Source organism: Osmerus eperlanus, chromosome 6, assembly GCF_963692335.1.
Source record: "Osmerus eperlanus chromosome 6, fOsmEpe2.1, whole genome shotgun sequence".
In the NCBI taxonomy this organism is placed as follows: domain Eukaryota; kingdom Metazoa; phylum Chordata; class Actinopteri; order Osmeriformes; family Osmeridae; genus Osmerus; species Osmerus eperlanus.
This window is the reverse complement of record NC_085023.1, coordinates 4,561,407-4,588,177: the sequence shown is the minus strand read 5'-3', so window position 1 is coordinate 4,588,177 and position 26,771 is coordinate 4,561,407. Positions and strand designations below refer to the sequence as shown.

Below are 26,771 nucleotides of genomic sequence, written 5' to 3'. Positions count from 1 at the left end.
AAAGACGGTAAACTTAAAAAGATATGTCAGACTATGTACAGCACAAGTACATTTACAAATAATGTGATACTGGTAAAACTTAGTGTAACAGCTTGAGTGTAAAATGTAGAATAAAGCATTAAAATGCACACCCATGGCTATCCCTAGCGGCTGAGTTTGGTCAAGCAAAAATCCCTACTTTGCATGTTTGCCTCTCTAGTTAATAAACTTGATTTTGAGAAGCACTACCCTTTAAGCGAAAAAGAGTAAAAGGTGGCTTACAAGATGGCCTATGCTTGTTCTTGCCCTTAGTGAAGCGAGTCTGAGTGAGGGATCCGTTGTATTGTCATCCATCTGCAACAAGACAGTTGTACATTTTCACTCACATCCTAATAAAATAAATAACTAGAGAAAAGATGGTTTGGGAAATTCAACATATTGGTATTCAAAGCATTAACGGCATACCAGAGTGTCTTTAGTCTTTACATCAGTTTTGTCCGATTGGACACTTGAACAATAGCTTAGAGACTCCTCATAGTCAGTGTCTTCCACTATGCTCTCACTTGAATCATAGAGAAGATCCGTAAAGTCTGGTACTCTGTCAATCATCTGAAAGAAGAGAATTGTCAAGGTATAGTCAGTATGGTCACATCCTATTAAAACCAATCACAAGGGAAAGGGCAAATTGTGTGACATTATTTTACAGGTATTCAAAATATCAAAGGCATACCAAAATGCTTTTTGTCCTCCTCAGCATTGGCACAACTGGATGTAGACCCAGGTCATTCAAAAAATAATTAGATTCATCCGTTTCATCAGCTTCATCCGTTTCATCCGTGTCCGGATAATCAACAAGAGAAAAACCTCTGACAGTACACATCTAAGTAAAATGAAAAACAAAATCAGGTTATCCAACGCCACCACCGGCTGTCCCTCATAACCATAGAGGAGGCAGATACGGCTACTATCCTTAAGGGCCCGCTCACCAATGTCAGTCTGATTGCTACAGAGACAGAACTACATACATATCTACATAACTCCATTACCTCTGGGCTAGCATCATCACAGGACGTCGTATGGTTAAGGCACGCCTCAGTCTCTACTCCCACAGCAGGAGCCTGCAAGATAGAATAGCAAGACTCATTAAGATCTGGTCAATATTGTTTGAATGGATATCTACAAAAGTCACAACTGAAAACCATTTCTGAATTAGCATCACTTAAAGCCAGGTGCAAGACCTGGTCTTTTCTAGATGTCTCAATAACACACAGGGGGCTGCAATGGATCACATTCAAAATATTGGTTATAAACACTCAACAGCTCAAGATGCGCAACATTATGGCTCTAACAACTGGAGTTTAGATACTGAAAGGTGTTGGCCAAATGGTTTAAAATCACTGACAATGTCATCTACACGGGAGGGCCCCATAAGGACAAGACTAGTTTCCAAGAAGAGTGTGTGTGAAGTTAAAAGGACCCCATAAGGACAAGACTAGTTTCCAAGAAGAGTGTGTGTGAAGTTAAAAGGACCCCATGAGGACAAGACTAGACCCCAAGATGTGTGTGTCTGAAGTTTAAAGGACCCCATGAGGACAAGACTAGCAACCAAGTGTGTGTGAGGTTAACTCCATCTGAATCCAAAATCCAAATCCATGCCCAGAGCCCCACGAGGGCTAGACTAGAAAGGAAGGTGTGTGTCAGATTAACCCTGCTCCCTCAATCAGAGGTCTACCGATCACTCAAAATGAGTGACCCTGCTTGAAAAGCTCTATCAGAAATGCAATGTGAACACCTAACTTTCTTGATCATGGAAGTCCATAGGATAGGAATAAGCCATTCTGGTCCTGGAGGTCAAAACACTTCTGGTTTTCCTGTTTTACATGGCTGGTGCTGACATTCACCTGATAATCAAGCTCTGAATCCCTCTATTCAGAAGGATGGATGGAAACCACAAGTGTTTTGGCCTTCCAGGATGGGAATTGCCTATCCCTCACAGACTGCACAGGTCACCTACAGTCAACACAGTGTGTGACAATGGTGACCGTCTACATAAGTCCCTTACCTCTGGGCTAGCATCATCACAGGACGTCGTATGGTTAAGGCACGCCTCAGTCTCTACTCCCACAGCAGGAGCCTGCAAGATAGAATAGCAAGACTCATTAAGATCTGGTCAATATTGTTTGAATGGATATCTACAAAAGTCACAACTGAAAACCATTTCTGAATTAGCATCACTTAAAGCCAGGTGCAAGACCTGGTCTTTCCTAGATGTCTCAATAACACACAGGGGGCTGCAATGGATCACATTCAAAATATTGGTTATAAACACTCAACAGCTCAAGATGCGCAACATTATGGCTCTAACAACTGGAGTTTAGATACTGAAAGGTGTTGGCCAAATGGTTTAAAATCACTGACAATGTCATCTATACGGGAGGGCCCCATAAGGACAAGACTAGTTTCCAAGAAGAGTGTGTGTGAAGTTAAAAGGACCCCATAAGGACAAGACTAGTTTCCAAGAAGAGTGTGTGTGAAGTTAAAAGGACCCCATGAGGACAAGACTAGACCCCAAGATGTGTGTGTCTGAAGTTTAAAGGACCCCATGAGGACAAGACTAGCAACCAAGTGTGTGTGAGGTTAACTCCATCTGAATCCAAAATCCAAATCCATGCCCAGAACCCCACGAGGGCTAGACTAGAAAGGAAGGTGTGTGTCAGATTAACCCTGCTCCCTCAATCAGAGGTCTACCGATCACTCAAAACGAGTGACCCTGCTTGAAAAGCTCTATCAGAAATGCAATGTGAACACCTAACTTTCTTGATCATGGAAGTCCATAGGATAGGAATAAGCCATTCTGGTCCTGGAGGTCAAAACACTTCTGGTTTTCCTGTTTTACATGGCTGGTGCTGACATTCACCTGATAATCAAGCTCTGAATCCCTCTATTCAGAAGGATGGATGGAAACCACAAGTGTTTTGGCCTTCCAGGATGGGAATTGCCTATCCCTCACAGACTGCACAGGTCACCTACAGTCAACACAGTGTGTGACAATGGTGACCGTCTACATAAGTCCCTTACCTCTGGGCTAGCATCATCACAGGACGTCGTATGGTTAAGGCACGCCTCAGTCTCTACTCCCACAGCAGGAGCCTGCAAGATAGAATAGCAAGACTCATTAAGATCTGGTCAATATTGTTTGAATGGATATCTACAAAAGTCACAACTGAAAACCATTTCTGAATTAGCATCACTTAAAGCCAGGTGCAAGACCTGGTCTTTCCTAGATGTCTCAATAACACACAGGGGGCTGCAATGGATCACATTCAAAATATTGGTTATAAACACTCAACAGCTCAAGATGCGCAACATTATGGCTCTAACAACTGGAGTTTAGATACTGAAAGGTGTTGGCCAAATGGTTTAAAATCACTGACAATGTCATCTATACGGGAGGGCCCCATAAGGACAAGACTAGTTTCCAAGAAGAGTGTGTGTGAAGTTAAAAGGACCCCATAAGGACAAGACTAGTTTCCAAGAAGAGTGTGTGTGAAGTTAAAAGGACCCCATGAGGACAAGACTAGACCCCAAGATGTGTGTGTCTGAAGTTTAAAGGACCCCATGAGGACAAGACTAGCAACCAAGTGTGTGTGAAGTTAACTCCATCTGAATCCAAAATCCAAATCCATGCCCAGAGCCCCACGAGGGCTAGACTAGAAAGGAAGGTGTGTCAGATTAACCCTGCTCCCTCAGAGGTCTACCGATCACTCAAAACGAGTGACCCTGCTTGAAAAGCTCTATCAGAAATGCAATGTGAACACCTAACTTTCTTGATCATGGAAGTCCATAGGATAGGAATAAGCCATTCTGGTCCTGGAGGTCAAAACACTTCTGGTTTTCCTGTTTTACATGGCTGGTGCTGACATTCACCTGATAATCAAGCTCTGAATCCCTCTATTCAGAAGGATGGATGGAAACCACAAGTGTTTTGGCCTTCCAGGATGGGAATTGCCTATCCCTCACAGACTGCACAGGTCACCTACAGTCAACACAGTGTGTGACAATGGTGACCGTCTACATAAGTCCCTTACCTCTGGGCTAGCATCATCACAGGACGTCGTATGGTTAAGGCACGCCTCAGTCTCTACTCCCACAGCAGGAGCCTGCAAGATAGAATAGCAAGACTCATTAAGATCTGGTCAATATTGTTTGAATGGATATCTACAAAAGTCACAACTGAAAACCATTTCTGAATTAGCATCACTTAAAGCCAGGTGCAAGACCTGGTCTTTCCTAGATGTCTCAATAACACACAGGGGGCTGCAATGGATCACATTCAAAATATTGGTTATAAACACTCAACAGCTCAAGATGCGCAACATTATTGCTCTAACAACTGGAGTTTAGATACTGAAAGGTGTTGGCCAAATGGTTTAAAATCACTGACAATGTCATCTACACGGGAGGGCCCCATAAGGACAAGACTAGTTTCCAAGAAGAGTGTGTGTGAAGTTAAAAGGACCCCATAAGGACAAGACTAGTTTCCAAGAAGAGTGTGTGTGAAGTTAAAAGGACCCCATGAGGACAAGACTAGACCCCAAGATGTGTGTGTCTGAAGTTTAAAGGACCCCATGAGGACAAGACTAGCAACCAAGTGTGTGTGAGGTTAACTCCATCTGAATCCAAAATCCAAATCCATGCCCAGAACCCCACGAGGGCTAGACTAGAAAGGAAGGTGTGTGTCAGATTAACCCTGCTCCCTCAATCAGAGGTCTACCGATCACTCAAAACGAGTGACCCTGCTTGAAAAGCTCTATCAGAAATGCAATGTGAACACCTAACTTTCTTGATCATGGAAGTCCATAGGATAGGAATAAGCCATTCTGGTCCTGGAGGTCAAAACACTTCTGGTTTTCCTGTTTTACATGGCTGGTGCTGACATTCACCTGATAATCAAGCTCTGAATCCCTCTATTCAGAAGGATGGATGGAAACCACAAGTGTTTTGGCCTTCCAGGATGGGAATTGCCTATCCCTCACAGACTGCACAGGTCACCTACAGTCAACACAGTGTGTGACAATGGTGACCGTCTACATAAGTCCCTTACCTCTGGGCTAGCATCATCACAGGACGTCGTATGGTTAAGGCACGCCTCAGTCTCTACTCCCACAGCAGGAGCCTGCAAGATAGAATAGCAAGACTCATTAAGATCTGGTCAATATTGTTTGAATGGATATCTACAAAAGTCACAACTGAAAACCATTTCTGAATTAGCATCACTTAAAGCCAGGTGCAAGACCTGGTCTTTCCTAGATGTCTCAATAACACACAGGGGGCTGCAATGGATCACATTCAAAATATTGGTTATAAACACTCAACAGCTCAAGATGCGCAACATTATGGCTCTAACAACTGGAGTTTAGATACTGAAAGGTGTTGGCCAAATGGTTTAAAATCACTGACAATGTCATCTATACGGGAGGGCCCCATAAGGACAAGACTAGTTTCCAAGAAGAGTGTGTGTGAAGTTAAAAGGACCCCATAAGGACAAGACTAGTTTCCAAGAAGAGTGTGTGTGAAGTTAAAAGGACCCCATGAGGACAAGACTAGACCCCAAGATGTGTGTGTCTGAAGTTTAAAGGACCCCATGAGGACAAGACTAGCAACCAAGTGTGTGTGAGGTTAACTCCATCTGAATCCAAAATCCAAATCCATGCCCAGAACCCCACGAGGGCTAGACTAGAAAGGAAGGTGTGTGTCAGATTAACCCTGCTCCCTCAATCAGAGGTCTACCGATCACTCAAAACGAGTGACCCTGCTTGAAAAGCTCTATCAGAAATGCAATGTGAACACCTAACTTTCTTGATCATGGAAGTCCATAGGATAGGAATAAGCCATTCTGGTCCTGGAGGTCAAAACACTTCTGGTTTTCCTGTTTTACATGGCTGGTGCTGACATTCACCTGATAATCAAGCTCTGAATCCCTCTATTCAGAAGGATGGATGGAAACCACAAGTGTTTTGGCCTTCCAGGATGGGAATTGCCTATCCCTCACAGACTGCACAGGTCACCTACAGTCAACACAGTGTGTGACAATGGTGACCGTCTACATAAGTCCCTTACCTCTGGGCTAGCATCATCACAGGACGTCGTATGGTTAAGGCACGCCTCAGTCTCTACTCCCACAGCAGGAGCCTGCAAGATAGAATAGCAAGACTCATTAAGATCTGGTCAATATTGTTTGAATGGATATCTACAAAAGTCACAACTGAAAACCATTTCTGAATTAGCATCACTTAAAGCCAGGTGCAAGACCTGGTCTTTCCTAGATGTCTCAATAACACACAGGGGGCTGCAATGGATCACATTCAAAATATTGGTTATAAACACTCAACAGCTCAAGATGCGCAACATTATGGCTCTAACAACTGGAGTTTAGATACTGAAAGGTGTTGGCCAAATGGTTTAAAATCACTGACAATGTCATCTATACGGGAGGGCCCCATAAGGACAAGACTAGTTTCCAAGAAGAGTGTGTGTGAAGTTAAAAGGACCCCATAAGGACAAGACTAGTTTCCAAGAAGAGTGTGTGTGAAGTTAAAAGGACCCCATGAGGACAAGACTAGACCCCAAGATGTGTGTGTCTGAAGTTTAAAGGACCCCATGAGGACAAGACTAGCAACCAAGTGTGTGTGAGGTTAACTCCATCTGAATCCAAAATCCAAATCCATGCCCAGAACCCCACGAGGGCTAGACTAGAAAGGAAGGTGTGTGTCAGATTAACCCTGCTCCCTCAATCAGAGGTCTACCGATCACTCAAAACGAGTGACCCTGCTTGAAAAGCTCTATCAGAAATGCAATGTGAACACCTAACTTTCTTGATCATGGAAGTCCATAGGATAGGAATAAGCCATTCTGGTCCTGGAGGTCAAAACACTTCTGGTTTTCCTGTTTTACATGGCTGGTGCTGACATTCACCTGATAATCAAGCTCTGAATCCCTCTATTCAGAAGGATGGATGGAAACCACAAGTGTTTTGGCCTTCCAGGATGGGAATTGCCTATCCCTCACAGACTGCACAGGTCACCTACAGTCAACACAGTGTGTGACAATGGTGACCGTCTACATAAGTCCCTTACCTCTGGGCTAGCATCATCACAGGACGTCGTATGGTTAAGGCACGCCTCAGTCTCTACTCCCACAGCAGGAGCCTGCAAGATAGAATAGCAAGACTCATTAAGATCTGGTCAATATTGTTTGAATGGATATCTACAAAAGTCACAACTGAAAACCATTTCTGAATTAGCATCACTTAAAGCCAGGTGCAAGACCTGGTCTTTCCTAGATGTCTCAATAACACACAGGGGGCTGCAATGGATCACATTCAAAATATTGGTTATAAACACTCAACAGCTCAAGATGCGCAACATTATGGCTCTAACAACTGGAGTTTAGATACTGAAAGGTGTTGGCCAAATGGTTTAAAATCACTGACAATGTCATCTATACGGGAGGGCCCCATAAGGACAAGACTAGTTTCCAAGAAGAGTGTGTGTGAAGTTAAAAGGACCCCATAAGGACAAGACTAGTTTCCAAGAAGAGTGTGTGTGAAGTTAAAAGGACCCCATGAGGACAAGACTAGACCCCAAGATGTGTGTGTCTGAAGTTTAAAGGACCCCATGAGGACAAGACTAGCAACCAAGTGTGTGTGAAGTTAACTCCATCTGAATCCAAAATCCAAATCCATGCCCAGAGCCCCACGAGGGCTAGACTAGAAAGGAAGGTGTGTCAGATTAACCCTGCTCCCTCAGAGGTCTACCGATCACTCAAAACGAGTGACCCTGCTTGAAAAGCTCTATCAGAAATGCAATGTGAACACCTAACTTTCTTGATCATGGAAGTCCATAGGATAGGAATAAGCCATTCTGGTCCTGGAGGTCAAAACACTTCTGGTTTTCCTGTTTTACATGGCTGGTGCTGACATTCACCTGATAATCAAGCTCTGAATCCCTCTATTCAGAAGGATGGATGGAAACCACAAGTGTTTTGGCCTTCCAGGATGGGAATTGCCTATCCCTCACAGACTGCACAGGTCACCTACAGTCAACACAGTGTGTGACAATGGTGACCGTCTACATAAGTCCCTTACCTCTGGGCTAGCATCATCACAGGACGTCGTATGGTTAAGGCACGCCTCAGTCTCTACTCCCACAGCAGGAGCCTGCAAGATAGAATAGCAAGACTCATTAAGATCTGGTCAATATTGTTTGAATGGATATCTACAAAAGTCACAACTGAAAACCATTTCTGAATTAGCATCACTTAAAGCCAGGTGCAAGACCTGGTCTTTCCTAGATGTCTCAATAACACACAGGGGGCTGCAATGGATCACATTCAAAATATTGGTTATAAACACTCAACAGCTCAAGATGCGCAACATTATTGCTCTAACAACTGGAGTTTAGATACTGAAAGGTGTTGGCCAAATGGTTTAAAATCACTGACAATGTCATCTACACGGGAGGGCCCCATAAGGACAAGACTAGTTTCCAAGAAGAGTGTGTGTGAAGTTAAAAGGACCCCATGAGGACAAGACTAGACCCCAAGATGTGTGTGTCTGAAGTTTAAAGGACCCCATGAGGACAAGACTAGCAACCAAGTGTGTGTGAGGTTAACTCCATCTGAATCCAAAATCCAAATCCATGCCCAGAACCCCACGAGGGCTAGACTAGAAAGGAAGGTGTGTGTCAGATTAACCCTGCTCCCTCAATCAGAGGTCTACCGATCACTCAAAACGAGTGACCCTGCTTGAAAAGCTCTATCAGAAATGCAATGTGAACACCTAACTTTCTTGATCATGGAAGTCCATAGGATAGGAATAAGCCATTCTGGTCCTGGAGGTCAAAACACTTCTGGTTTTCCTGTTTTACATGGCTGGTGCTGACATTCACCTGATAATCAAGCTCTGAATCCCTCTATTCAGAAGGATGGATGGAAACCACAAGTGTTTTGGCCTTCCAGGATGGGAATTGCCTATCCCTCACAGACTGCACAGGTCACCTACAGTCAACACAGTGTGTGACAATGGTGACCGTCTACATAAGTCCCTTACCTCTGGGCTAGCATCATCACAGGACGTCGTATGGTTAAGGCACGCCTCAGTCTCTACTCCCACAGCAGGAGCCTGCAAGATAGAATAGCAAGACTCATTAAGATCTGGTCAATATTGTTTGAATGGATATCTACAAAAGTCACAACTGAAAACCATTTCTGAATTAGCATCACTTAAAGCCAGGTGCAAGACCTGGTCTTTCCTAGATGTCTCAATAACACACAGGGGGCTGCAATGGATCACATTCAAAATATTGGTTATAAACACTCAACAGCTCAAGATGCGCAACATTATTGCTCTAACAACTGGAGTTTAGATACTGAAAGGTGTTGGCCAAATGGTTTAAAATCACTGACAATGTCATCTACACGGGAGGGCCCCATAAGGACAAGACTAGTTTCCAAGAAGAGTGTGTGTGAAGTTAAAAGGACCCCATGAGGACAAGACTAGACCCCAAGATGTGTGTGTCTGAAGTTTAAAGGACCCCATGAGGACAAGGCTAGCAACCAAGTGTGTGTGAGGTTAACTCCATCTGAATCCAAAATCCAAATCCATGCCCAGAGCCCCACGAGGGCTAGACTAGAAAGGAAGGTGTGTGTCAGATTAACCCCACTCCCTCAATCAGAGGTCTACCGATCACTCAAAACGAGTGACCCTGCTTTAAAAGCTCTATCAGAAATGCAATGTGAACACCTAACTTTCTTGATCATGGAAGTCCATAGGATAGGAATAAGCCATTCTGGTCCTGGAGGTCAAAACACTTCTGGTTTTCCTGTTTTACATGGCTGGTGCTGACATTCACCTGATAATCAAGCTCTGAATCCCTCTATTCAGAAGGATGGATGGAAACCACAAGTGTTTTGGCCTTCCAGGATGGGAATTGCCTATCCCTCACAGACTGCACAGGTCACCTACAGTCAACACAGTGTGTGACAATGGTGACCGTCTACATAAGTCCCTTACCTCTGGGCTAGCATCATCACAGGACGTCGTATGGTTCAGGCACGCCTCAGTCTCCACTGCCACATAGGGAGCAAGTGTTTTTGTCACCTGGAATTTTAGATAAAAAAACAATAACTAATAGATCAGATCATAGAGCTGAGAGATGATATGGATATCCTCATACACATATATAAAGACCTATATATTTTAATTGATTGTTGACTTCCTTTGACCATCGAGAGAAATACAAATTGGCTGGACTAGACGTGTTCAAACACTATAAATGATCAAAATATGCAACCATATCTTATCTTAATCACTCACTTTTTCACGCCATGGCCATTTTGAATCCCCATAGTTGTAATTTATTTCAGTTCCTGCTTCTATATTTTGTACAGCAAATAGGCACAAATGTGGCATGCCATTTACTATGATTTTTTTCATTATGCAGTTTGGAGATTTGTGGTTGTCATTTACTAATCTTCCAAGAGATCCATCTTCACTGGTTGCAATTATACTAAAAAGGTAAAAGAAAAGTATCCATTAATTGTTTTAATAGCCATTTCAAACTATGTCGCAAATTAACTGACTGCATGACGTGATGGGAGGATGCCATGGTCTAGATTAATCTATTCCCATTAACCTTAAGTATCAATACTCAATCTGTGATTGCTGTTATAAGCCAAAACTGATTCACTAAGCAGGTGATTAAAATATTGTTGCTTTTATTTATGCTTTTAACTATTCAATTAACTATTGGTTTTAGATATAAACTACTTAAATGTCCCTGATGTCTACCAAATATTTAGCTTGACATGCTTACCACCAGTTACGTTTCTGCCATTCAAATTCAAACAGAAAAGTACACTCCGTCTGTGAGTAGTTTCTTGACTGGCATTCTTCCAATGATACAAGTTCACCCCTGTACTCCAACACGAAAGCACCTGATTCAATGGGCTGGGTGGTGAACACTCCTCTACCTATAAGGTCACAAATAAATGTACATGGCTGTTTGCGTCATGGGTTCAATCATGCGCCAAACAAATAAAATCATAAATATAGTTACAAGGAACAACTTGGATTCCTCCTGAAAGTTGCGTACAATTTGAAAATTGACATGGTATAGACACATGTATATTTTAAGTTATTTGAAACAATATCCCATTTTTAAATTGAAAAAATCCTACCTTTGTAGCTGTCAATGAATCTTTCCACAAACAATGGCTTGTCCCTCGATGACAAAATATGTGAAGTTGCATCATCAACAGGCCGCATCCTCTTCCTTTTGATCATTGTGTCTGGAGTTTTAAATAATTACACAGGTATCCAACATCATCTTTTGATAACTTATCAAATGGATGTCCAACATCAAACCCCAAATTACCTTTAGATCACTCATGCAAACTTGAAATGATTAAGGCCAGGTACCCCATGTTTTATTAATCACATCAGAATGAGATGCTTCAGGTCTGCCTGTCATTTTTCACACAGCATGAAGGGGAACATCCATGTCCAAATACATCCCCCTCACACCACTATCTTATCTATTATGCCTATTTTTATCTATCTCTCCAATCAGTCTATCAATCTCCCCAATCAACCGATCCCCCCACCCCCAATTTACCTATCGATCCCCTCAAACTATCATCCTATCTACCTACATCACCCCCGATCCCCCTCGCCCTCCATCTCGGTCTACCCATCTTGGCTTAGTTGGTTGGTGCTAAACATCTAGCTAACGCTACCCCGCTTATTTTTACTACCCTCAGTGATGCAGTTCAACTCAAAAGCACTACTCAACATTACGTGTACACGTCCTTTCGACTAAAATCGCATGAATGATTGTAATAATTAATGTGTTCTCTATCACTTCAGTTATCATAAAAAGTTAGCTAAATCGCTAGCTTTAACTTAACAGGCAGGTGTATGGATGGTAATAAAGCCTAGCAAGCCAACTAATAATTACCACCTTCATTAATGCAATTTCACTTTACTTGATGTGTTGTACTGCTGTGAGTAAAACTGATTTAGCAAAATTTGAAACAATTCGTTGGCTTTAGAGCTAGCGTTAGCTGTCATGATATAGCTAGCCAGCTAATAATTACTAGCCTACCTTCCTGAATGCAATTTCACTCTAAAGCACCACGACATATCATACATACACATCTTAGTAAGATGATCTTACTACTCACCTCCGTTTTAGTTTTGCTGTGAAGTGGTTCCACGGACAAATAAGTAGCGTTAGCTCTCTCAAATGCAATTAGGTCTTCAAAACACGTGTATCGTCAAACGTTGATAAGATCTCCATCCTGGAATCGACTAACACGCACGCGCAACAAGCTACAAGATTGGGCGGGACTTCTGTGATTCTATTGGCTAAGCGCGCGGTAAGAGCGGGACTCTGTAACACATCCGGAAGTGTGTGTGTGTGCTGCATTACCGCGAAGATCCTTCAGGGGCAATATAGAGCAAAAAAATAACACACACATACACACCCCTAACTCATATTTGCTACATTTCGGGACATTCAAAGAAAAATCGACAGGCATATCAGGGGAGCCTCCTGAGCTAGTTTAAATGATAATCGGTGTGGGGCCCTCCATTTTGGGCCCCACAAGGTTTTTGGGCCCCATCCTGTTGGTGGGCTCCCTGTCTTTGGATCCCTTAAAGTAACAAACACGAGGCTACACACACACACAAACACACACACACACACACACACACACACACACACACACACACACACAGACAGCATGAGAGTCAAAGCCCTGAAGGTACCAGGCCTGGTATGAGCACAGACCGGGCGGGGCTCAGCCCACTTAGACTGGTTGAGACCAGAAGGTCTTAAACTCCTGGGTGGAGGAGTGCTGCAGTGTCTAAAGCAGGCTGCTAGCAAACATGCAGCCCTGTGTGAGGTGGACCCTGATGTCATTCTTCAGTGTCTGGTTGAAATTCTGAGAATCAATTGTAAAAAAATGTTTTATGTCTCTCCAATACAAATGTATTAACAAACAAATCAATATTTATAATTTAAAAGCTTTTAGAAGTGAAAGCCTAAGGAACATCCATACTAAAACACAGGGTTAGAGGTGCTGACTGTAGATACTAAAGTATCCCTCATCACATCCCTACTAAAACACAGGGTTAGAGCTGCTGACTGTAGATACTAAAGTATCCCTCATCACATCCCTACTAAAACACAGGGTTAGAGATGCTGACTGTAGATACTAAAGTATCCCTCATCACATCCCTACTAAAACACAGGGTTAGAGCTGCTGACTGCCAGCCTGGCTGACATACAGACCATGTGGTAAAGGTTCACACTGAGAGATACAGAGTAACAACAGTTCTGGAAACCTGCCTGTCTGACTCTCATTCCTATTGAACAGCAACATTCAAGCCTGATTCTGACCCTACTAATGAATTATTTTAGCAACACGTATTGTTGTAATTAATCTGTGGGCTCTACTTTAAATATTTGTTTGTAAAACATGTTGTTGTGTTTGTTGACAGGATGAGACAGCAGAGACCAGCCTCACCTGTACCCAGCTGTGTGTCCATGAAGAGTGACAGGTCTATGGGTCTACCTTTCAATTTCAGTGATGGAGGAGGACCTTCTAATGAGGAAGGGTATGTACTGAACTCTGCTGGTGTTCAATGTTATGTGATGAAGGTGACATGCAGGCCCGTAAAGATTACCCCCGCAGCCCCCGCACCGCGGGGGGGCCTCGCAGGGATGGGGGGCCCCCCGTTTTTTAAAATTTTGTATCCAATTTGAATTACATGGGATGTCTTATTGTATTGTCTGTGTTTCTAGAGTTGATATAAAAATAAAGGAAAGTATATTTAATTGTGCTTTCTTTGTTAGCTAGGTAAGTGACATGACGAAGTAGGTCAGATGATCACACAGACCGGCGAGCCCGCTGCAAATAGGTAGCTAACTGTAGCGTAGCGTAGGAAAAATGAAACGCACATTTAAAAGCGGTGCCCAAAAGCGGCATTCAAAACAGAACATTTCGGAATTAAATGCCAAACTTCCCAAAATTACAAATTTCTTTTTCGACCAGCCGGTGAAGGATGCACTCATCTGCCAGAAGAGACAGGTATTGTACTGTTTGCTATAGCTAACATTACTGTACCACGTAGCTAACGTTAGCCTATACTTTGACAGCTGTACTGCTCTGTCTGTGTTGTGCTTCCTAGCGTTAACAGAGCCTCCTTTCCAAGAACCAGGAAAATTAGCCTTGCTCCTTTATTGACTTCCTATCAAGCTGACAACATTGAAATGGAGTGAAACTACAAAAAAAAGAGAAAGTAGAAAAAGTGCTTAATTATAAAATATATTACTACATAACTGACATTATTAGCAAACATGACGTATGCGACAGTAGTATCGTGCAGTTGCAACGATTGCGTTTGACTATTTAAACATACAAAAAACATAATCAAAGTTACAATAAGTCATTGTATTTCAGTTATATACATATTATGATCGTGTAAAACGTACAGTCATTGCTTTCTACAAGATTCACACGACAAAAAATGGCTCCATTTATGATTTAGCGAACACGCTAATAATAAAACACAACTCCATACTATCAAGTGTGCCTGATGTAGCCACGGCCATCACATTATTTCTGACAATACCCGTGACTGTCGCAAGCGCTGAAAGGTCATTTTCCAAGCTGAAACTGATCAAAACATATCTCAGAAGCTCCATGTCACAAGAGAGACTGTCAGGACTGGCCATCCTTAGCATAGAAAATGAATGTGCGCGCGCGCAGTTTAGATGTAAAGAGTGTGGTAAAAGACTTTGCACACAGATTTGCTAAAAGACGCGCACATGTGTAGGTTATTCACCTGCAAACCGTTTGAGCGTTTTTTTCTTATTGAATACATTTTCCTCACAAGACAAGCTTGAGTTTTGATATCTTGCATTTATTACACGGCTCTTCAGAATGTTCCAAAAAGTTCAGTTGATCGCGTCGGGGTCCTGTTCGTCCCGTCGGTATTTGTATTACATTATCCGTTACATATGTGGTGGGGGGGGCCTCTCAGGCTTATTCTGCGGGGGGGGGCTCATGTGTTTCCGTTACGGGCCTGGTGACATGTTGTGTAGAAGCTGTCTCTACTGGGACTCAACCTTCCTATGTTATAATATATTTGGGTGTGCTCAAGCCTTCGGCAAGGGCACAACCTTTGTTCTCTCACATATATATTATATATTATTATTGTTTATTTTCGCCCCCCTAAAACTCAGTCAATATTTGGCCTACATAGACAACGTAGGTGTCAAAAGTTTCGTCTTGGTAGCGATTGAGTTGCTTCTATTGGAATTTACGTTCCGTTGCATGGTTTAGGCTGAAGTTAAGTTTTTGTGGCGAAAAGTGAAGCTAACGGTGGCTAATTTGCTAGCCACAGTCACTGACGTTACTAACGTCACTAACGTCACAAAAACACGCGTGACTACCTTTGGCAGAACATTCATTTCGCATCTGTTAACTTGGGGGATAGCTAGGCTAACTATAGCTTTACTGCAAGGCAGCTGCAGAAACGCCACAAGCAAAGAGGCCAGGGTGATAATTATTTACTCATTTTACTTTGTGATATGACACACAATTGTGATGTGTAATGTACAGTATAAGCTGATATTATTAAGGAAGTACATCTACTTTCGGAAACAGTAGTCTACTATTTCACTGAAGTATTAGCATCATGACATTAGCCTGTGTTGCCCGGGCAACACATACTACGGTGGTCTATGATGTAGCGTTATCTGTTTGACAAACATAACCTCCCTACACACACATTCACACAAACACACACACGCACATACACAGGTGTATGGTCACCCTAGTCATAACCTCCATGCACACACACACACACACACACACACACACACACACAGACACACAGACAGACAGCATGAGAGTCAAAGCCCTGCAGGTACCAGGCCTGGTATGAGCACAGACCGGGCGGGGCTCAGCCCACTTAGACTGCTTGAGACCAGAAGGTCTTAAACTCCTGGGTGGAGGAGTGCTGCAGTGTCTAAAGCAGGCTGCTAGCAAACATGCAGCCCTGTGTGAGGTGGACCCTGATGTCATTCTTCAGTGTCTGGTTGAAACCAGAATCAGACATGGGTGTAGGTTTAGGGGGGGTTGCTAGGTAGGCTACTAGTCCCCACCAATATTTAAGATGACAAAAGTGTAGCGAACTCCTTTGTGCTGCTATTTGGATCGATTCCGACGGCCAGGAGGCGGCAGTACAAGAAATGCCGTCATTTGATTGGCTGAAAACCCGAAGGGGGGAGGGTTACCTGACACGCTGCACGCACGGGAGAGTGTCAAAGCAAGCACAGGATACTTTGCTTTGTGTTTGCACTGGCAGACAAGCGAGCGGGTGTGTCGAAAACAACGGTAACTTACCAGGGCTGTCTGCCAATACATTCCCCATAAAAGGCCAGAGTAAAACATTTTAATATTCCCTTTGCCCTTCAGCATGTACATGTTTGCCCCTTTTTAGATTAGCTATGCCACCCAAGAAGAAGAAACGGGACTTTTTCATAAAGCAGAGTGTAAGTCAGGCAAAATAACTAGTCACACAAACAAACTAGCAGTGGTAGTGACCTGGGTCATTGAATGTTAATCAGCCTACCTTAAGTTAGAATCTTGCAGTCACAATAAACAGTGGATCTGAGACATTTTTCGTTTCTATATTCTGTTTTTGTAATGTATTTATGAGTGTAGCCAAACAATGCAGATAAATAAAAGGGAGACCACCGGATTCAGTTTAACCCTTGTGCTGCCTTCCGGTCATTGTGAACCTTCGGGTCATTGTGACTCATCGTCGTGTTGCAACAACTTTACCTAATACAAAAATAAAGTGAAGCATTTTCTTTTAACCTTCGTGCTGTGGGGGGTCTGAGACACTGCAACGGTTAAAAGAAAATTACTAGAACTAGAACTATAAACTATAAACATACTATAAACACTATTGTCTAAACTAAACACTTCTCAGTCAAAGTTCATTTCTCAGCCTTGAGGGGGTGGTGGGGATGGATGTCCCACCAAATCTGAGACCAAACCTACGCCCTTGGAATCAGTCGTAATCAAATGGTATATGTCTCTCCATACATATTTATTAACGAACAAACAATTGAACACAGAAACAACCATCTTTAACACACAAACATTAGACAATACACATGACAATCTGCAGATCGGCTCAAACACGGAGAGGGTCTAAAGTCATCATGGGGAGTCAGGTGGCTGAGTGGTTAGGGAATCGGGCTAGTAATCAGTAGGTTGCTGATTCGATTCCCGGCCGTGCAAAATGACGTTGTGTCCTTGGGCAAGGCACTTCACCCTACTTGCCTTGGGGGGAATGTCCCTGTAGGCTACTACATGTAAATCACCTGTCTCCTGCATTTCATTCATCAGACAATAACACAAAACCGTGCATCTAAAAGCACCAAAATACCTCAACGGATTCTGATGCCCAACACATCTTCAGCTGCAAAATTAAATTTGTCAAACGTATTAAGGAAATTATTGATTACTCAGACAGCTAGTGTCCAACAGGAAACCCCCTAATGGAAAGGAATGAATCAGTGCCATCTAGTGGTATAGAAGATAGTTTACTCTGTGTCACTCTTAAACAGAGTGTCTGTGTGTATGCATGAATGGAGACAGTTCAGTATTTTGGTCTTAGATATCTAGCCCATGTGGTTCATGTGTTGTCATCTCTTGTCCACAGAGATCAACAGAAGTCAGACCAGAGTCACCATGACAACTTGTCTTCTATATTCACAGTGAGTTTTGTGTTCATTTAAAGTACAAACAAGACCATCATTTTAATCTGATTGTACTACTGTGTACAGAGTTCCTGGTTCCTCTGACATCTTCCCTCCCTGTTTCAGGTGCTTGAGGAGACTGTCATCAGGTTTGTGAAGGAAGAGCTGAAGAGGATGAAGAGGATTCTGAGTTCAGATTTCCCAGAAGGCTTAGAGAGTCAGAGGGAGGACCAGGAAGTGGTGGACCCTGAATATCAGAAGCAGGAGAGCAGTGCCAGAGAGGGAGCTCTGAAGATCACACTGCACGTCCTGAGGAACATGAACCAGAAGGAGCTGGCTGACACTCTGGAGGAAAGTAAGAGACTACATATTTAGTCTTAGTTGACCGACTGATGGTTTATGATGAAGATACAGGTTAAGAGAATCAGAGTAACTTTCAAATGGCAAAGTGCAATGATGGAAAATACATGTTTATGTATAAGCCATCAATGTCTGCCATATTTAGAATAGGAAAAACTATTCTGAACTGTTAAGTAACTTTCTCTTGCAAACTAAAGCCCTGTTAATAATAACATCTGTGTTTGGTCATTCAGGAGAGCTTTCTCATCATAGACTCTCACGTAAACTCAAATCTAAACTGAAGAAGAAGTTTCAGACTGTCTTTGAGGGCATAGCTCAACAAGGAAACCCAACTCTTCTCAATGAAATCTACACAGACGTCTACATCACAGAGGGTGAGAGTGCAGAGGTCAATAAAGAACATGAAGTGAGACAGATTGAGACAGCATCCAGGAAATCAGCAAGACCAGAGACAGCCATCAGATGCAACAACATCTTTAAACCCTCAGCTGGACGAGACACACCTATCAGAATTGTTCTTACAACAGGAGTTGCTGGCATCGGAAAAACTGTCTCTGTGCAGAAGTTCATCACGGACTGGGCTGAGGGACTAGCCAATCAGGAAATCCAGTTCATCTTTCCTCTGCCGTTTCGAGAGCTGAATTTGTTGAAGAAAAAAGAGTTCAGTCTGATGGAACTTGTCCATCACTTCTTCTCAGAAACCAGACAATCAGGAATCTCCAACTACGACAAGTACAACGTTCTGTTTGTCTTTGACGGTCTGGATGAGTGTCGACTGCCCTTAGCCTTCAAAAAGAACAAGAGCTGGTCTGATGTCACAGAGTCCACCTCAGTGGATGTGCTGCTGACCAACCTGATCAAAGGAAACCTGCTTCCCTCTGCTCTCATCTGGATCACCACTCGACCTGCAGCAGCCTATCAGATCCCTTCTGAGTGTGTTGACCTGGTGACAGAGGTACGAGGGTTCAATGATGCTCAGAAGGATGAGTACATCATGAAGAGATGCAGTGATGAGATCCTGGCCAGGAAAATTATCTCACACATCAAGGCATCAAGGACTCTCTACATCATGTGCCACATTCCAGTCTTCTCCCTAATGTGTGTGACAGTCCTGGAGCACATGCTGAGAACAGAGAAGAAAGAGAAGATGCCCAAGACCCTGACTGAGATGTACACAGCCTTCCTGGTGTTACAGACCAAACAGAAGAAGGTGAAGTATCATGGGAAAACTGAGACAGATCCACACTGGGATGAAGAGAGCATTAAGAGCATTCTGTCACTGGGAAAACTGGCCTTTCACCAGCTGGACAAAGGCAACCTGATTTTCTATGAGAAAGACCTGACAGAGTGTGGCATTGATGTCCATGATGCCTCAGTGTACTCAGGAGTGTTCACACAGATCTTCAGACAGGATGGTAAAGTCTTCCAGGAGAAGGTGTTCTGCTTTGTCCATCTGAGCTTTCAGGAGTTTCTGGCTGCTTTGTTTGTGTTTCTCTCATTCATCAACGAGAATGAGAATCTGATGTCTCAGTCCACCTCAGACACATCTGACGTCCACCTCTACAAGAGTGCTGTGGACAAGGCCTTGCAGAGTAAGAATGGACACCTGGACCTTTTCCTCCGCTTCTTCCTGGGCCTCTCAATGGAGTCCAATCAGTCTGACTTACGAGGCCTACTGACTCAGACAAGAAGTAACACACAGAGCCATAGGAAAACAGTCAAGTACATCAAGGAGAAGATCAGAAAGAATCCTTCTCCAGAGAGATGCATGAATCTGTTCCACTGTCTGAATGAACTGAATGACCATTCTCTGGTGGAGGAGATCCAACAGTCCCTGAGCTCAGGAAGTCTCTCCAGTGAGACACTCTCATCTACACAGTGGTCAGCTCTGGTCTTTGTGTTGCTGACTTCAGAAGAGAAGATGGATGTGTTTGACCTGAAGATATACTCCAGATCAGAGAAAGTTCTTCTGAGGCTGCTGCCAGTGGTCAAAGACTCCAAAACTGCTCTGTATGTATAAAGCTATTTTAAAAATGATATGATTTAGGACATATTGTGATGTGATATTTGATTATTGTATGATCCTATCGTACAAACTATGACTCTGATGATGTGTCATGTTCTCCTTATGTCATGTAGGTTGAATGACTGTAACCTCTCAGAACGGTGCTGTGAAGTGCTGGCCTCAGCTCTCCCCTCCTCAGAGCTTACAGAGCTGGACTTGAGTAACAACAACCTGGGGGATTCAGGCATGAAGCTGCTCTCTGCTGGACTGGGGAATCCACTCTGCAAGCTGGAGACACTGAGGTCTGTATTTATGGTCTACATGAGTCAATAGCAAGGTTACAATAGCACAATGTCTTCGTATGGTTGATTTTAGACAATATAATTTATTCTCAAGTTGGGTATAAACATCATGCCAAGAATAAGATATGCTTCCTGTCATCAGTGAGGAGTAGTTTGATAAGTAATCAATGGTATTCTGCATACCTTGGTTGTAACGAGTGGTTATTTGAGTTATTGTTGCCTTTCTATCATCTTGAACCAGTCTGCCCATTCTCCTCTGACATCAACAAGGCATTTTAGACCACACAACTGCCGCTCACTGGATATGTTCTCTTTTTTGGACCATTCTCTGTAAACCCTAGAGATGGTTGTGCATGAAAATCCCAGTAAAACAGGCGGAAACTGTAATGGAAGAATTCAAGTGGCACTGTGTAGATCTGAATAGTCAAGATGGCGGTTTCAATACAATTTATTTAGTTTGTACAAATTAATAATTAACAGAGTACTCTGGACCTGTCATAGAGAAAGACACGCAGATGTAACCTACAGGTCGTTCGAGAGAGTGGTGAAGAACAACCCTAAAACCCTGCCTTATATAAACTTACCCTAACCCTAGAACAAATGGTTCTTCCGATGGTGAATCCATCAATATAGCGGTCTCTGTGATTGGTCAGCACTGTTCAGTGACAGTTTGACTCCATACCAAGTGTCCCACAGTTCTTTGATGTCACAGCTCCCTCTGTAAATGAGGAGATGGTTAATAATACACAAACAGGATGTCTGACTTGGCCATCTCTTTGGCCAAAAGGTTAGGTCAGCTCGCTCAACTGATAACCATCTCCCCAATCCCGAGACCCAACTAAGACCCTCTGGCTCTTAGTTAGGTGTCATAAAACAACACCATAAATACCTTAAGACAATCTGAGTGTCCCTTCTACAGAGTAAACCACACCACAGAGCCTCAGTTTCTTACATTCGACTGTCTATAACAAAGGAACTTACTTTTTACCGCTTAAAGAAACATAGATATTGTAACTATGTAAAAAAATGACATTATAAAACAGAACGTCAATAGACAGTTCCGTCGAGTGAATTCCAGTGCACAAAGCACTTCTGTTCTGTCCATGTTCGGAAACATAAGTGCAGACTTTACGTGTTTACTTCATCTCCAAAGAATGTATTAATTTAAATAAACAAGTTAAGAAATCATGTCACTTTAACTGTTTTCAAAAGTAATTGGTTAATTGACATAAAATAAGGCCTAAACTAAGCAGTGGGTTTTGACAAGTTATAATCAATTATGGCGTATCCGTTCTTTGACAACCCTGTGGATGAAGGTGCTCAGATTATACAAAGACAAAGAGAAAGATTTATCCCACCAGCCCAACGGGTCTTCAGAAACAGAAGTAATGCTTCCCTGACCAGTATCTGTGGAAGAGGTATAGGTTCAGCAGGCCCAGCGTAGTTTATCTAGATAGATTTTATTGTCATTCTTTAAAAAAAAATAGAGAGAGAAAAACACTTTAGCCTTCAGTGGACGCATACGTGAACGTTTGCTGTTAGAAGATAAACGTTCTCTGGATAAAGCCATACAGATTGCTAATCAAGTGGAATCAGCCACACACAATGCAAGTGAACTCTCAAACAGTGGAGTGCCGGTGAGGGAGATGAATACGCTGCCAAAGAAGAAACAGAAACGTCCGAACAGAACAGGTAACTCAAGAAAATGTCAAACAAATTCTAAATGTACACAAAAATGTTACCGATGTGACTCGGATAAGCACCTGGCAAACTCCACAAAATGCCCTGCCGCAAACAAAATATGCAAATCATGTGGAAAGACTGGACATTTTGCTAAAGTGTGCCGCTCAGGTCAAAAACATGAGGTGAGGGAGGTGGTTATTCCTGAGCTGACGGTGATATTTCTAAAATATACTGTCCCAAAAGATAAGAAAATAATGTGCACTGTAGAATGAGGCACATTACCTAATATGCAGCCATTCCATATGATAGTGGATACTGGATCATCAGTGTCATTGCTGCCTGCTGAGGTCTATGAGAACTCATTCTGTGACATACCCTTGAAACAAGCTGAGATTCCTCTGGTGACGTACTCAAGACAGGGAATCCCAGTATTGGGACAACTGGAAACAAATGGATACATGATAAATGTTCTGCTCCAGCCTCATTTTACATTGTAGAATCAGGTTCACCACTGCTTAGGTTAGACTTAATCCAGGCACTGAAAATGGTCATTGTGGGAAACAGAGTAAAACTCAGATCAGAACAGACAGTGAGAGAAATAGTGGTTCCACCCTTGCCTGCCCCTACAGCTTCACCTCTACCTACCATGGGCTGTGTGAAAAACTTAGTGCAGAAAGTAGAAGTAAGAGATTATGTGAAACCTATGCAGCAGAAATAGGAGGCTGCCCTTCTCTGTCAAGAATGCTGTTTCGGCTGAATTAAGACTTCTGCTAGACGCTGACATCATCGAGAAGATAGACCCTTCTCCCTGGGTGTCGCCAATTGTTGTGACTCAATGAAAGAGCTCAACAAGAATACGGATGTGTACGGACCTCAGGGAGCCCAACAAGGCGGTGGTAACTGATTGTTACCCCATTCCTCACACGGAGGAGCTATTTTCAGAACTCAGGGGAGAAACCATGTTCTCCACCATCGACCTCACAAATGCTTACTACCAGGTTCCTCTACATGAGGACAGCAGAGACCTGACTGCCTTCATAACCCATGAGGGGCTTTTCAGATACAAGCGAGTTTGTTATGGACTAGCATCTCAGCATTTCAGAAAAGGATGTCCATAGTGCCGCAAGGTCTACCTGGAGTTTGTGATGAAATCATTGTCTACTCATCTTGCCGTGCTGATCATGAAACTCGCCTGAAAGCGGTACTCTACAGGTTACATGACGCTGGACTACATCTGAATACAGCGAAGTGTAAATACTACCAGAAAAACCTGACCTACCTGGGACACACCATAAGTCTGACTTTATGGATGCCTGCTTCTCCTGTCCAGAGCTACGTAAGCTGCAAGTCTACATGACCATAGGGTGGCCTGCGTCATCCAAAGGCCTGTCGACAGACATGATGCCTTACTACCAAATTAGGAAGGAACTTTCCATGTAAGAGTCACTTATTCTGAGAGGGAGTCACAGAATAGTGGTGCCAGTAAGGCTACGTTCTCACATGGTACACCGAGCACACGAGAGCCATCAAGGCATCGTCCATACAAAACAGAGACTCAGAGACCTGTACTGGTGGCCTAAGATGGATGCACTGGAGCAGTGTGTCATTACCACCTGTGTGTCCTGACAGTTGAATGATAAGACAGCAAAGGCAAAGGGACTTTCACTGGACATTTTGGGCCCATTTGAAAGGGGTCCTGTTGACTGTAAGTTTGCTATTACTATGATGGAGTACTATTCTAAGTGGCTAGAGGTTTGTTTTGCTCCACAATGTACAACAGCTACAGTGATATGTTTTATGAGCACCGTGTTTAGTGAAAAAGGAAACCCCATGGCTGTGGTGACAGATAATAGCCCACAGCTAACATCGTCAGAAATGTCCTCTTTCTTGGAGGAAATTGAGTTGTAGAGAGACTAAAAGGTGTAAAGAAAGCATCATCACAGCACAGAGAGAGAAAATTCGGTGGAAAACTCACGTCACTGAGTTCCTTCCAGTTTATAGAGCTCCACTACATGCGACCACAGGGACGTCACCCTTCCAGCTCCTGTATGGAAGATAGATGAGAACCAACCTCTTTGTCAAGCCAAAGCTCACCACTGTTCAGGACCAGGAACTAAGAGACAGCTGCAAAGAATCAGTTACACATGAAAGAGTACACTGATGCCAAGAGACGTGCTAAGACTCCTAAATTGCACCCAGGAAGTCTTGTGCATGTAAGAAACCCTGTGCATGTCAAGAAAGGAAAGTCAAAGTTCAGTGAGCCTCATAAAGTGACACAGCAGAAAGGAGCTCACAGCTATACACTGACGGATGGGAGAACGTGGGATGCTTGGTGCCTGTCTGTGCTGCCAGAGACATTCACTCTTCCAGCAGACGAACAGAGGCCGGCGGAGACTGCTCCAAGTGAAAGTGTTCAAAATAGGAGCCAGCAAATTCAAAGACAACCAGACTGGATTAAAGATTGTTATTTCAGAATACTAGAGGGACATGTTTTTTGTTATTGTTGAAGTAACACTCAGGTTTTCATATCAGAATATGACTGTGTTTGGAAATATTTTGCTGGTATCACATTTTGTTCCAGGTAGAAGTAACTTATGGAAGCAAATCGTTACCAAAATTCCAATGCAAATGCATTTCCAGAAATGCATTTGCATTTCAAGAATGTGGCTGCATTATTTGACTCATAAATGAAATGAGTAATCAATCATCCTATTTGCATTTTAATTTTCTTCTTCAAGAGTGCTCAATCTTTCACTTAATTAAAATGAAAAAGAAATAGACATTTGAGATTTAATTTTCAAAATATGCCCCAGCAAATAGGTCCGTGTACCTTGTGGCCATTGGTTTTTCTATTTTGAAACCCGTGTTGATAAATGCAAAATAGGGCCGTAATATCGTTTTGTCACTTTAGTAAGTCGAACACACATTTAAGTATAACGGCTTGTTTTTGGTTGTTTCGTTTTTTTTTTTTAATGACACAACCATATAACACAAATGGTATAACCAGCCATTAATCGATGTTTTGATTATTCCATATCCTTTATGCTGATATCTGCAAAAGATGAAATAGGCTCGTAATATCGTTTTGTCCATTTCGGATGTCAGAACCGGATTATGGGGAAATGCTTGGATTCCGTTGTTTTGTTTTATTTTGGAATAACTGAATAACCATATAACTCAAATGGTAAAACGAGCCATTTACAATAACACAATACATCATTTGAAAGGATGTATTGTGTTATTGTATCTAACTGGTGAATTAATCTTTTAAGTTTCATGTCACAATAACACAATCAAGCTAACCATTCCTGAACAGTGATATATATTCATTGATAGTTTGATCATGTCAGTACAACAGTGCCATAGATCTAATCTATAGCACTGATAATAGGAGATACTAAACCTAGTATTGATCATAGTACCAAGGGAATTGTGATCTGATTAGCTCAAAAAGACACTAGACAGTCTAGAACAAAAGATTCACTGAAATTTCACATTATATGATTTAGAAATACCTCAGGAAGATCACATGATGTCTCAGTATTCATTAGACAGGATAGTTTTTGGAATATTTCACAACTACAATCCAGCTTAGTAAAATCAGCTTCTCAGGCAGGTTTATTTTTCACATTGGTTACTGGCTACTGTGTCATTGTGTTCAAGTCAAATGTTATTTGTATAGCCCTTTTTCAAGCAATGTCGCAGAGGACTTCACACACACCCATAGAACTGCACCTAAACCAACCTAAACCCTCAAGAAAGACAAGGACAAACTCTCAGGGAAACTTATAGTTAAAACATTTAAGAAAGCTTGGTAGGAGCAATTCAGTGAGAGTTCCACTCTTCCAGAGGTGGTCGGTGTTGAAGAAGAGGTGCAGACCATAAGCAAAGCATCATCATGCATCAAGAGTAGAGGTAACAATAAAAAGTGTTTGTGATCCCTCCCTAATGATAATCTTCTACAGGCTGTCAGGCTGTCACATCACAGAGGAAGGCAGTGCTTCTCTGGGCTCAGTATCGAAAGGTATCGACCTTTCGAGTCAATTGATACCGACACAAACGTGTCGAGCGTGGCTTCAAATGGGCAAAAAACATGTGATCACCTGTCGAAGCTTCGGCCGTCACACGAGCAGATGACAGTGTCGTGCTACAGTCCGAGACAAACAGCGTTTTATTCAAACGCTGAAGACATCAGAAATCACTAATATTCATAGGTTATAGAGAGTATACATATTTACGGACGCTATAGAATACATTCATTGACAGAGCCAGAGATACAGATAGATTGCCAGAGCTACATAGACAGAGATATATACAGATGTGAAAGAGTAGGTGCACAAACACATACATCTTTCTCTAGTTTTGCCAGCCTTCAAATGTGGCCATCCCTTTCACGGTTGCAAAAGCATGTTCCAAAACCTTAGCCGCTAGTCTACAATATCAAATCATAAATATTCATTTAGCATATACTTCCACTAAAACAAGGTCAGCGGTTTCAAACTCACTCTTTTAGACTGAAGGGCAGCGCTTTTACCTGAAGACCATACTCAACCTGACTTCACATGTGAATAATGCTATCAGAACCAAAAAATAAATGTT

The 26,771-nt window shown here is 42.6% G+C and overlaps 2 protein-coding genes across 2 annotated transcripts in view; both read left to right on the top strand.

Annotated features, from left to right (window-relative positions):
• LOC134021968 (NACHT, LRR and PYD domains-containing protein 12-like) overlaps nucleotides 1-26,771 on the top strand; it is a 248,064-nt gene that overhangs the window by 19,970 nt on the left and 201,323 nt on the right.
• The window catches only part of LOC134021969 (NACHT, LRR and PYD domains-containing protein 12-like), a 267,074-nt gene that overhangs the window by 224,663 nt on the left and 15,640 nt on the right, over nucleotides 1-26,771 (top strand). The window contains exons 13-17 of the mRNA XM_062463098.1: nucleotides 13,544-13,660; nucleotides 17,786-17,840; nucleotides 17,949-18,177; nucleotides 18,416-20,192; nucleotides 20,322-20,489. Of these exons, the coding sequence (XP_062319082.1) occupies nucleotides 13,544-13,660; nucleotides 17,786-17,840; nucleotides 17,949-18,177; nucleotides 18,416-20,192; nucleotides 20,322-20,489 (2,346 nt within the window). The remainder of the gene's footprint in view (nucleotides 1-13,543; nucleotides 13,661-17,785; nucleotides 17,841-17,948; nucleotides 18,178-18,415; nucleotides 20,193-20,321; nucleotides 20,490-26,771) is intronic.